Source organism: Pogona vitticeps, chromosome 1, assembly GCF_051106095.1.
Source record: "Pogona vitticeps strain Pit_001003342236 chromosome 1, PviZW2.1, whole genome shotgun sequence".
Lineage (NCBI taxonomy): Eukaryota > Metazoa > Chordata > Lepidosauria > Squamata > Agamidae > Pogona > Pogona vitticeps.
The window spans coordinates 181,297,756-181,311,230 of NC_135783.1; the positions used below are offsets into that span (position 1 = coordinate 181,297,756).

Sequence of the window (13,475 nt, forward strand, 5' to 3'; positions counted from 1 at the left end):
GGACAGACCTGGGCAAAGTGCGGCCCAAGGGCCGCATACGGCCCGCGAGCCACTCCTGCCCGGCCCGCGGACAGTTTTGAACATCAAAACCATTTATAGCATTTCGTCTAAAGTTGATCAGTTGCTTATCTTTAACATACCGCAAAAAAAACCCTCTTTAGTATTTGTGAAGATTAACAAGTTTAAAATAAAAACAATCATAACATCACTGTTTCATTTTATTTTTAAGTAAAGTTGGTTTGGCCCCTGAACACAGTTCAGATTTTTCATGTGCCCCTCCCCTGTAGATATTAATTGCCCCCCCCTGTGCTAGGAGAAGGAGACAAAAGCAGCAGTAGCAGGGGAGCCCCAGGCGGCAGCATGGCAAGAATGCACACCATGCCACGAAAGTTTTGATATTTGGGCTAAAGTCAAAAAAACCCAATCCCTCTGCCAGTTTATTCCAGCAGTGGGATAATGCCTTAAGCAAAAGAGAAACAACTGGTCCCCATTGGCCGTTTTTCTGTTTACATTTTTTTCCAGAAATTAAAGATCAGATATAAATCTTTGTAGTAATGGTTTACCTGAACAGACCTCTGTCCCATTTTCTAAGTCACATAGGCATCCTTCAGTCTCGAGAGACTATGGTAACATGCTCTGAATCGAGGAGTGTCCTCTCCAGAGCATGAATCCTGGGTAAAGTAATATGGAGGATAGGCTGTTACCCAAGCAGCATATCCCCCCTCTCCACATTGCTGAAATGGTCCGATGGAAAGGCAAGAGCCAATACAACTGTTTCCAGCAACGTCGCAGGAGTTGGCAGAACGACACGAACTGCCTTCAGGGCTCCAGCTCCGGATTTTGCCTCGAGGTTAACTCCTGAAGCCTTTTCCATGAGTGGATATAGCCGCAAGGCAGTGGAGGTTTGAAATTGGAGTTTTTCTTCTCCTAGATGGGCTGCCTTCCATGGCTGACGAGCCCCACCTACCCAGCTTTACTCTAAGTCACAAAACAATGTGTGGATATGTTTCATATATTATATATGCAAAAAATATACATAGACTAAATGTGTAGGAGAATTCAGCAGCAGTCTTTCAAGCAGTATAGCTTGACATTTTCTTCCACAACCAATGGGAAACCTCAATAACTTTCTATACTTACTCTAAAGCATTCATTACCAGACTTTGTGTAGTATTAAGCAAATATAAGATGCACCTTAAGCTGATGTTCTTTTTTCTCTTGCTATAACAGAAAACAACCAATTTTTATACCGCTCAGTATGTAATGGTGTCAACACCATCAAAACAGTCTAATATCAAACCTTGGATTATTCTCCTAGTTTGCTTAACTGATCAATAGTAGCTGCAGACCACAATTTGTGGTTTAAATACAACAATAAGCTAGCTTTCATTGAAAGTAGAAGAAAAGGTAACAGATATATTAGGAAGGTGAGAGAGGAGTATATACACCTGTCTCTTCCTGCTCATGTGTACATCCTTGAATTCAGCTTAAGATTTGCACTAGACCAGCCGATTGGAAACAAATTGGTCAAGAAGGTGAGTATCACAGTCTGATTGAGCAAAATAGTGTACGCCAACATGGTGCTGAGTTTTTAGCCGAATTTCACTGCTGCCATGGCCATATATTCGTTGTTGTAATCACGAGAGGAGGGGTCATGCCGGCAAACCTGAAGACAAGATGAAAGTTGTAGGTCTTTTAGACTGATGGTACTATTTAAGTTTTTTTGTGCTCAAGCTGAAATTAATCTCAGCTGTCTAATATTTTAACATCTTAATTCCACTTTGGCTGTTTTACTTGTTTTCATTGCATATCATTCCCCCCCTCCTTTTGTGTACACAAATTAAAAAATTAATATTAACAGGTGCTTCCTAATGTATATCTCAACCTAAGGCATTTGTGCTAACAATCAGGAAATTACTTCCTGATATCTTTTTGCTGATGGGCGCAAGATCTTGTCTCTCTCTTTTTCTCTCTTCCCCTAGGGCTCTGAGGCTTTAAATCAATAAACAGTGTAGTCATATTAAAACTGAAAGTAGAGTACAGTCACTGGTGACTGGATTTCAAAAGCAAATGCAAACCACTCTCAGATTTGTTCATCAAAGCAGTTTCTGTTTTGCACACCTACTTGCTACATCTGTGGATGTTTTGCTCACTATGATTCCTGCTAAATGAAACCCCGGATGCCACTCTGTCTCCAAGAAACAGGGCAGAAGGTGTCAAGGGCAGGCTGTTGACATCACTTACCATAGCTCTGAAGGAACAAACTATTAGCAAGAAGATGGAGAAGACAACAGAAAAAACAGTGAGCCCAACCAGGATCTTTGATGTAAGGTCTGAAAGCAAGCAGGATTCTTCTGTGCCTTAGAGAGAAAACAGCATAGGGCTCAGAATTGGCATTTGAGACCTAAGACTGACATGGTGAGCTCTCCATGAGCTATCTTAGGTTGCCAGGATACAGTTTCAAAAGTTACATTCTAGTTGGGCAGTCTGAGAGCCGCAATCCAAAAATGTAACTTTTCCAAACTTTTCCTCAGGGCTTCCCTTTATGTCCCAATCTTCCTCCATATTAGTGATCAGAGCTCGAAAGTGATCCGAGTTACCCATAACTATGGGAGTTTTTAATAATGAGAAATGTAGTTAAAACATTACTTTCAGGTGTAATGGGTAACCACTAAGTTACTTTATCTATACAATGACCAACACCTACCTATTTTCATAAGTCACTTTTTAGGGATATTTTCAGGTACTTTGATAGGAATTTTATCAGGCAAGAAAAATATTCTTTGTCTTTGTCTTTTTAGAAATCCTTCAAGTACAATTTTTCTCCATTGGCCATGTGGTCACTTGGCCACCAAGATGAACTTGCTTGGCCACTAGGTCCCTATAGAGAACCAGAAATTATTTCTCCATGTTTTTCTGGCCTATTGGTAATATTAATAGCAGGCAATACAGAGAATTGCTTGTGTGACCAGGGTGATAAAAATGATAATGGCTGTTTGGCTGCTGGGACATCATAACCTATACAATAAAATCCTTTTAAATGTAACATTCTGAGCTCTACTGCTAACAAAATATGCCCTGCTATAGCAACTAAGGGAACACAAGCTGCATCCAAGGGAAATTGACAGAGCTGCTTATCCTCCTGACCTCCAGTGAAATGAAAGGCCCTTCCCACCAATTATACTTAAAACCGGTCATTAACATACAAAGATATCTAGAGCATTTCAAATGGCCCTCAAGGATCACTTTAAGAAGACACACAACAAAAGCCTGTCAACAAGAAGGAGAGTCTGGCCAACCCTCCTCTTAATTCTGGTGAAATTGGTGGACCTGAGCTTGAGCCAAGATGGGAATGTCCATCGCTTTATTTCTGGATTATATGGGACAATGGACAGCTGCTGAGTGAGCCAGCTTCACAAAATACATCTGAATTTGAAGGGGTGCAGTATGAAACGAAAACTCTGAGATGTTCCATTCAAACAGGCAAGCCATCAAGTAACAAGCATGCAGTTGTGAAGCAGAACTTAGAACACATGCCTGTATTATCCGAAAGGTAAAGCTAATGTGTGTGCAGACTCCTGAAAGGGTAACCGTTCACTAAAGGGGTGCACAACAGTAGATGTTTTCAGCCCATGGTTCCCATCAGCTTTATCCAATACAGAAACAAACGATAAGGGTCTATGAGAGTCTCAATCCAACCATCTCTGGAAGGCCACAGTTGCCCGTTCCCAAGCTGGTAGAAGTCACAATAATTTAACAAGGATGGAATTCTGGCATTCAGTCCCTGGTTCTTTAAACCATAGACCCCAATCCTCTTAACTCAATGGTTCCCAAATTGTGCACCACAGCACACCAGGGTGCCCACCAAAGCCAGTCACAGGCCCCGCAAAATCCTCTCATGATGGCTGGGGGAATTCTGGGAGCTGTGATAAAAAAAAAAGTAATGCTTTCTATTTCTGACCTTCTGGGAGGCATTGCAAAAAAATGAAAGAGATGAGGGAAGCAGAACTTTTGGCAGGCAGAACTCTTCCTCTGCCGCCCCCCCAGGTGGAACTCTAATGGAGGGCAATGGCTTGTGGGCTGGGAAATCAGCTGTTTCTGGTGCAGGGTGGGGCTTCCTGCTGTGGGGAAAGGAAAGGGACTATCAGGGGAGAGTTGCCATTCTGGCAGCAGTGGAACAACAGCTCATCAGCGGTGGTTCGCAGAAGGTTTTGGCAAGGAGGCCCAGCACGGTCTCAGTGAAAGAGAGGGGGGGAAGGGCCAGTATGGTGGGCGGGCAGGAGGGGGAGCCCTTTTCTGGGACAGTTTTGGGGGAGGTGGAAGCAGAGGCAGCCTTGAGGTTTGGATGAATGAGCCTGCCAGATACTGCCTACCTGGGGCCTCTTCTCAAGTCACTCTGTTCAGAAGGAAGAAGGAGAGAAGAGACAGGACTGGGAAATGTTGCCTTTTTTTTTACTATAGCCCCCAGCATTCTCACTTGGGGGGCATTCTGACTGAGAGATTCTGGGAGTTGTAGTTGCACATACTATACTGGGTAACTTTTCAAAGTTTTGGGAAGACAGGTGCTGAACATCAGATCACTTTGAGGTTGGTTGTCAGACTCAAAAAGTCGCCGTTCTCGTTATCGTCCCTGCCTTGCTGTGCTTCTGCTGCCTCAACCCTCACAGGGGACTCCTGGATGCAAACTGGATGTTAGGGTCTGGTGTTGGAGAGTGGTCACATTACTGGGGGTTGGGGATTGTTGGCTGTGAGAGGTAAAAGGTAAACTTTCTTTAGCAGTACTCAGCTTACTTAGGGGAAAACTATTTATTAAATTATTTTCAGGGAGGAAATATGAATGTACTATTCAGGCCAGGCTTCCTACCTGTACCAGATAGGCGGGGTACAAATAGAATAAGTAAGTAAGTAAGTAAGTAAGTAAGTAAGTAAGTAAGTAAGTAAGTAAGTAAGTAAGTAAGTAAGTAAGTAAGTAAGTAAGTCAAGGGTGCTGTGTATCAAAAAGGTTTGGGAAACACTGAGCTTTACTAGTTATGCTGGCATAGCACAAACAATATAACTTTTGTGGGCAAATTGCCCCAGTTAGGAAATCACCATAGACATTATCAACTGCATATTGAGCTGCATGACTCAGAATGCAGCTGATTATATCTACGGTGATTTCTTAAATTTGCCCCCCCCCCCAAAAAAAAATGCCATTTGCATAGCTAAGCAGGAGGATTTGGGCCTTGAATTATTGGTGAACAACATTATGAAAAAGAGAAGATCAGCTTACCTTGGATATATAGATGTTTTTCACTTATTTTGCAATGAGCATAGACTGGGACAAGTACTTCTAAGCAGCAGGTATAAGTATCACTGTGCCTGCTGTTTAAATTTCTGAGTACAAATGATATCGAATCATTGGAATGCACTGGATCACAAAATTCATTGCATGTGACCCGCTTTACATCATTATCTATGTAGAGAACACAGATTTCGCTCTGCCCCTTAAACAGCTTCATACGGAAACTTTCCACCACGTCAGGCAAAGGGCAGTTAAAAGTGAAGATGTCTTTTGGAAATTCGTCGATATCCTGAAGAAGGGAGGCAGTGCCTGGAGAAACAGGATGCAATGAGCATCAAGGACAAAGAAATGGGACCCCAAATGAAAATGCAGCAGCTTTCCCACACACACACACTTTCCTTTTTAGGAAGAGAGCATTGAAGGAAAACAGGAACAAGAGAGAGAAAGAACAAGGGGACATATAGATTCCCAGCTCCTGATGGTTTGTCTAGTCTTCCAATTACTCTGTGACATGTGACATACCAGAAGCAGCAAGGAACACTGGTGCCATTGATCAGTTAAGTAATCACTAAGCGCCTCCTATTGCTTAATCAGCAGTACTTGTAGGGTTGGATCCGGATTTTGACATGGGCAATTGGGCTGCCAGAAAGGGGGTTCCCTGACCCCTCTTCCCTGTCACAGCTTCTCTAAATCCCTGGAAAAAACTAGGCAGAGGATGCTGAGAGCTTACATGAGGTGAACTGAGGGCCACATCAAAGTGGGTAGGTGGGAGGGAGCAGCTCCCAAAACTAAGTGGTTATTCCTAGATCCAATTTAGTTTGGACAAAATTTATTCATTTCCCCCCTAAAAATCCAAGTTTCAAGATCTTCCAAGATGTCCGTATCTTTTAGCTGCCCAGCCCCTCTGTGACATGCGAACAAAGAAGCCCAGGGGAGTGACAGGCCTCAGTACGGTATAAAAACAGATTAAACATGTGTTGCTCAGATGTACAATCTGTAGACTGTGAACTTGCTTGTCATTATAAGTGATAATTCACACCAAAGAAATAATACCATAAAATTTAGAAATGACTGGAGCCTCAGTCCTAGCAGAAGATGTAATATTCACTTGGGCAGATTGGTTTTGGCTATTCAGTCCCAAAATACATTAACTGCAACCCAGAAAAGAGGGAGGCGAACTTAAATTAGACTTAAAGGAGCACAAATGTGCCCTGGTGTGATCACTAGTTGCAGTTCCATGGAGATGCGGCTTAAATCACACATCTTAATAGTAAAAGCAAAATGTGCTGTTTATATCACTCATTTCATAGCATAGTTTGTTTTGATGTGCAGTCGTTAACAAGGGTGTGGAACAAATGTACCTTTAGCTGAAACACTGCAGAGTGGAACATATGAATCATTGCAGACACCTAAAATGACAATAAAAACAACAAATAAAATAACTACAATAATAAATGTCATTTACAACATTTTCCAGATTTTTTAAAACTTAGAAGCGCTCCAGCACCTCATCAATGCATTTAGTGATGGTGAGTGACCCAAACCTTGTGCAAAGACCAATGAGATTCTGGCCAATATTACTTACCTGCTAGTGGATGTGTGGAGGTATCAGTGATTGTTCTGATCAAACTGGTTAAATGAAAAGCTCTCTCTCTCTCTCTCTCTCTCTCTCTCTCTCTCTCTCTCTCTCTCTCTCTCTCTCTCTCTCTCTCTGTTAAACATCTACTTTCAAAAAATTTACAGTGGAACGAGAATCTCTCTTGGGAGACAGCAGGGTCTCATTTGCTGGATTTATTTAAAAACAAAGATTTATTTATTTAAAATATTTTCACCTTTCTCCTAAAAAACGAACCCAGGTGGCTTACATTGTTAAAACACGATATTAAAAGCTTAAAAAGTAAATTATTCAAGTATTAACGAAGAATTAATTACATTATATTAAAAATGTTAAGTAAAAGCATTGTGATAAACATATTTCAAAGCAACAAAATAGAAACCAGACTCTTTATTCTGTCCTAGACAGTCAGTCACTAAGGAAAACCTGCCTGAAGAGAAAGTAAGGTTTGCCTGCATGTGGAAGGACAGCAAAAATAGGGGTATCCTGGAATCCTGTGGGAGGGAGTTCCAGAGTCTGAGAGCAACAAGACAGAAGGTTCTCTCTCATGTCCTCACCAAACACACCTGTTAGAGATGCATTAGCTGTGGAATTCCAACTTCAGGAAGAGGTTGGACTTGGTGACCCTTGGGGTCTCTTCCAACTCTACACTTCTAAAATTCTCGTGTAACAATGACATTGCAAAGGAGTAAGTTATTAAAAAAAATAAATATTATTCTATGTATTGGAGAAACGATATAGAACTACAATAACTACTTAAGAGCCACTAAACATGTTTAAGAAAAGATACTGAGATGGCAAGTGTGAATTATATCCCGGATGGTAACCTGCAAAGGCATATAAGACAATGTAGCTGATACATTTTTAATCATAGTAATAATTTGGCTCAATTAATCAATCATGTTTTGGCCTAATCTGAAAACACAATTTTAGAGTGTCAGGTTTTGTAATAAAATATCTATTGTTCTGAATAATGTGGAAAATAACATTTTTATAACATTATACAAAGATAAGCAATGCTATATATTAATGCAGAAAATAATGTTTTTATATTATATAAAGATAAGCCATGCTATACATTGAGGGTGGGTTAGATTCACATGAAGCAGGAGCAAACAATGGAGGAAAAAACATCAATAATTTAACGTATGAAGATGATCCCATATTACCAGCAGAAAATAGCAATGATTTGAAATAACAGTTGGTGAAAGTTAAGCAAGAAAATGCGTAAATAGGATTACAGTCAAATATTGATAAGAGAAAAAGAATGACTTGAGAAGAAATACAAAAATCAAAGTTACTAAAGATTTTCTGTATCTCTGTTTAGTTATCACTCCAAATGGAGACTGCAGCCAAGGAATTAGGAAAACACAGAAATTTGGAAGGAGAGCTATGAAGGAACTAGAAAAGGTCCTCAAATGTAAGAATGGTGACCAAGCCAAAAATAGCCATACGATAGTATTTGCAGTTATTGCATATGGATGTGAAATCTTAATAATGGATAAAGGAGACCGGGTCCAGGACAGTTATTGGAGGGTCTTTCTTTATGAAAGACCAATACATGAATGCAAGAATTAAGATCAGGTCAAGTCTGAACTCTCCGTCAAAACTAAAATTACTGAACTGAGACTATCCATACTCCAGGCATATTATGAGACTGAAGTGGGAAAGCTGGGAAAAGTGGACAGAAGAAGGAAAAGAAGAAGTCAGAACATGAGATGGATGGACACAGTGAAGGCACCACAGCCTTTAGTTTGCAAAGCTGTTAGTGATGAGATTTCTTGGAGGTCATAAATTCATAAAGTTATAATAAAGCAGAAGCCACCTGATGGCATGTAACAATTATAGGATGTCACCTATTCAATTTAGCATTTGAAAAGCGAACAAAACATCCTAGTTTTGCCTCAGAAACTCAGGAAAAATATGTCCTCGTAGAAACTCCATTTTTATCCCTCATGGCTAGACAAGTGCAGCTCACAATAAATGCTTCCCATTTAAAATCGCCAGTACTGGGAGCTTAGATGCCACTTTTTGATTTAAGCTTTCAGAAACACTGTTCCTCTGGCAAACATCCCTTGCAGAAATGTACATTTTTCAAACCAAGAAGCAAAAACAAATTGCTGCCAGCAAAGTCTGGGATATAACTTACCATTCGGGGTTACAAAATGGAAGCACAAAAGGAAGAAAGGCACAATTGCTAGCTTCATATTACTTCAACAGAGAGCACTAGCCCTAATCCTTCATGCTCTCATGGGGAAGGGGCGCGTTGCTATCTGAGGAAGTGTTGCTGCTCCTCTAGCTTTTGAATTGTCAGTAGTGAGGAAAGCAATTTCACTGTTTCTGAGTCACCCTGAGTTTCTGTTAAAGGAAGTCTTCCTCATTTGTTCACTGCCCCTCACAGAAATAGAGATACGTCAGATCAAAAGGCGTTCTCTAACTAAGGTGTGTGGCTCAGTTTCCCTTTGTGCATTTTCCGATAAATGTGATGAGACAGCAGTGCTCTTCTACTAGCAGATTAGCTGTGAACTTGAACCACCAACTGAACATTGACTGGAAAAGCAACTTTATCACGCTGATGAAGGCATTCGTTCTTCAAATCTTTGCCTCATTTATTTGTGGCAACAGTCTTGTGGTTACTATGATCTGACAGTGTAGATGGAGAGCAGAGATGGAAAAAGCATAACAGATAAGGACGGGAGGGAGCAGTTCATCTCATTTACCTATCAGCAAAAAAGAGAGGCATGGTTCACCAGAAGACGCTACTAATATGCACAAAACTGTGCATGCAAATCTGTATCTTATGAATTACAAACATTCTAGAGGTCACCTGAGTGAGAAAGACTGGGACCACATGGGTTGCTGGGTCTACTCTGCAGGTGGTGCCAACTGTAGATGGGGAACATCCTTCCTCATCACTTTTTTAAAAAATTATTTATTTTTTAAAAGAATACAAAACAACACAATAATCTAATACCACAAAGAATACAAAACTTAGGGGGGGAAAGTATACACAAAACCGAAAACAACTTTAGCCTATTTAATTACACAACAGTTCACCCCTCCGCCAGGACCATTCAGATATATATTGGATCAGAGCTATATTGGATCAATTATTCCAATTACAAAGCCCCAATCACCTCCTAAAATTGTTTTAATTCTTTCAGATACATAACCCTTCCCTTTTATTAATACACAATCAGTGAAAGCTCCACAAATCTCACTAAAAATACAGTGGTGCCCCGTATAGCGAGGTTAATCCGTTCCGGATTAACCCTCGCTATACGGAATCATCGCTAAACGGGTAGGGGAAAGGTATTGGAACGCATTAAACTTCGTTTAATGCGTTCCAATACCTTCGTTACTTACCCGTTCAGCGAGGATTCCAGGTGCCGGCAGCCATTTTCGCGCCTTCGCTAAGCGAGGGCAGGGCGCGAAAACGGCTGCCGGCAGCCATTTCCGGGGTTCCGGCGGCCATTTTGGAACCGCCGATCAGCTGTTCGGCGGCTCCAAAATGGCCGCCGCAATACCCGATCTTCGCAATGCGGGTTTTCCCCATTGCGAAGATCGGGTATGTTTCCGTATAGCGATCCCGAAAAAGGGATCGCTATACGGAAACATCGCTATACGGTGCACTCGTTAAGCGAGGCACCACTGTATTCTTGTTTATCCAACTCATATAAAGCTTAATGTCACAAGTTAGAATATTAATAACTATATTCCGTACTTCTTCGTACCAAACATTGAATTGAAATTCATGCTTAATTTCAAATTCTTTGTTATGATTAATCTTGCTGCTATTATTAAATTTGTTTCCAAATTGTTCACTACTTAAATATTGATACCTCTACATTTAACTTCAATATTTCATTCATTTGTTTAAATGAACGAAACCTCCAACATTTCAAGACATTCTTACATTCTCCACCACATACAGAAATAAGGACCTACATCCTGACCACATCCCCAGGAGAAGTTCAAATATTTGTCATCCATACAATTCAATTTCATAGGTGCTGAATACTATTTCCAAATGAATTTTCAAAAAATCTCATTTCTTTCTTTCTTTCTTTCTTTCTTTCTTTCTTTCTTTCTTTCTTTCTTTCTTTCTTTCTTTCTTTCTTTCTTTCTTTCTTTCTTTCTTTCTTTCTTTCTTTCTCCTTAAAAAGGACCCAAGGTGGTTTACAGAATTAAAAGATAACATTTAAAGCTAATAACAGCAAGTATACAAATATCAGAAAAGGCCAAATACCACATTACAACATGGTAAACAAAAACAATACCAAAAACACATTCAAAGTATAATGGACAACATTCCACTTAACAACCCCACACAGGCTGGCCATCACTCATATACACTTTAATATTCTTCTATCCCATATCCCGTACTTATTTCCCTTCCCAAATCCATTTCCCACAATGCTTTAAGAGTGTCATGTTGGTTCTCCACTTCTATTAACATCTTATAAATCTTACTTGTTATCCATCACAACACCATATGATCTTCTTTACCATCTCGACAAATTTTGTAAGATCCCTACAATTCCCATCTTTTCACCCATTCTCTACTAGGCCATTGTTTAAATGGATCAGATCAAACCAACATAATTTCCCCCTTCTAATACTACACTTGAGAAACCTAGACAGCATCTTAAAAAGCAGAGACATCACCTTGCCAACAAAGGTCCGCATAGTCAAAGCTATGGTTTTTCCAGTAGTGATGTATGGAAGTGAGAGCTGGACCATAAAGAAGGCTGGCCGCTGAAGAATTGATGCTTTTGAATTGTGGTGCTGGAGGAGACTCTTGAGAGTCCCCTGGACTGCAAAGAGAACAAACCTATCCATTATGAAGGAAATCAACCCTGAGTGCTCACTGGAAGGACTGATCCTGAAGTTGAGGTTCCAATACTTTGGCCATCTCATGAGAAGAGAAGACTCCCTGGAAAAGACCCTGATGTTGGGAAAATGTGAAGGCAAGAGGAGAAGGGGATGACGGAGGATGAGATGGTTGGACAGTATCATCGAAGCGACCAACATGAATTTGACCCAACTCTGGGAGGCAGTGGAAGACAGGAGGGCCTGGCATGCTCTGGGCCATGGGGACACAAAGAGTTAGACACAACTTAACGACTAAACAACAACAACAAAACACTACCCTTGTTTGCTCCAGTTGAATGGCCCTCCTCCATTCAGTTTAGCCTCTCTCTGAAAATTGGTTGTGCCATTGTTTAAGTTTTTAAACTATGTTTTTCTCTTTATGATGTATTTATTTTTGTGTAGTTTGTTTTAACTGTCTGTAAACCACCCAGAATTGTACTTCAGCACTAACGGGGGTGTATATAAATAAAAGTAGTAAGTGAATACCTTTTTCTTCTTCTTCAACCATTCTTTTAATATGTTAACTTGTTTCTTTAATATTTTTCCCAAAATCTCTTTTAACTTTCTTGGAAATTTCTTCAATTCAACTACAGGGTATAGTGGGGAGATGGATGGAATAAATATTTTCCTAAACTTATCCGACATTTGCAGCATATTCCTAAAGAGTTTTCTATCCTTTTTATAAGAGTCTTGTTTTGTTTTTTTGTTTTGTTTTTTTAAAAAAACTTTAAAAATAACCCAAACATCTTGACATTCTCACTTTGCCCATAATAAATTATCCGATTGAGATATAATATAATATCCAGCATATTGTATATCGTATTTGATTCACTATATAATATAACCTTACATTAGGAAGACCTAATCCTTCTAAGTTTTATAACATATACTAGCTTTTTCATTAATCCTCACTTTTTATCACCATTATGAAATGTATTAATCATCTTTTGCCATTCTTTCAGTTTTTCTTCTTTTATCTCAGCTGGTAACATCATGAATAAATAATAATAATAATTTCAGGTAAAATCTTCGTTTTACATCATACTGTTATTCTACCAAACACAATAAATCAATCTTTCTAAAATCATTCAGTTTATCCTTAATTTCTTGCTTTAATTTGTCAAAAATTTGCTTTTTTAAAAGTTGGCTCTTTTGGGGTAATATTTAGACCTAATTAATAATGCTACTCATTTTAACCCCAGGTATGGCCCTAATCCTCTCCATCTCCTCTTTATCACAATTAAACCCCATCTCTGATTCATGTCAGTTTATTTGTAATCCTGTTACTTCTGCAAACTCGTTTAAATGTGATTTCATGCAATCCACCTTTACTTACTTTCTTATTGTTTTTTTAATTACACTTTTAAAATTACATTATGTTGGAAAGCACTTTCAATATAAACTAACTTTTAAAAGAGGGCTCCATTTACAACAAGCTTGGCCTTCTCAACATTCCTTTAATCTCCACTAGAAATGTGAGTATTCATATTCATCCATGCAGCTGGACCTAATGAGGGCACTACAGGGGATTTTCCTGTTTTTAGAACCCTCTGTATCCCTGGGACCCCTACCCCCCTTTTTAAAAAACTTTCCACAAAAGAGAACAAAGGTGGCTTTTTCCATTTTAAAAAGGCATTTTAAAAATTGAGGTGGCAGTCACAAGAGTTGTCGAGCCCTTCTAAGTTTCAAGGATGGGTGTGT

The 13,475-nt window shown here is 39.7% G+C and overlaps 1 protein-coding gene across 1 annotated transcript; it reads right to left on the reverse strand.

The window, feature by feature from the left end:
• Positions 1 to 200: 200 nt before the first annotated feature.
• ICOS (inducible T cell costimulator) lies at positions 201 to 9,262 on the reverse strand. Its single transcript, XM_020780761.3, has 5 exons — positions 9,049 to 9,262; positions 6,646 to 6,693; positions 5,273 to 5,593; positions 2,245 to 2,360; positions 201 to 1,666 (listed from the first exon to the last, which is right to left on the reverse strand). Exons 1-5 carry the CDS (start codon positions 9,104 to 9,106, stop codon positions 1,592 to 1,594), a joined length of 618 nt encoding a protein of 205 aa, XP_020636420.3. The 5' UTR covers positions 9,107 to 9,262; the 3' UTR covers positions 201 to 1,591.
• Between the last annotated feature and the right edge of the window lie 4,213 nt (positions 9,263 to 13,475).

What these genes read in the sequence shown, in the direction of transcription:
- ICOS (XM_020780761.3), bottom strand. Translation starts at nt 9,106, where the DNA reads ATGAAGCTAGCAATTGTGCCTTTCTTCCTTTTGTGCTTCCATTTTGTA. An exon ending in CCATTTTGTAACCCCGAATG is followed by an intron (nt 6,694 to 9,048) that starts GTAAGTTATATC and finishes TTGTCATTTTAG; the next exon opens with GTGTCTGCAATGATTCATAT. An exon ending in AAAACATCTATATATCCAAG is followed by an intron (nt 2,361 to 5,272) that starts GTAAGCTGATCT and finishes TTTCTCTCTAAG; the next exon opens with GCACAGAAGAATCCTGCTTG.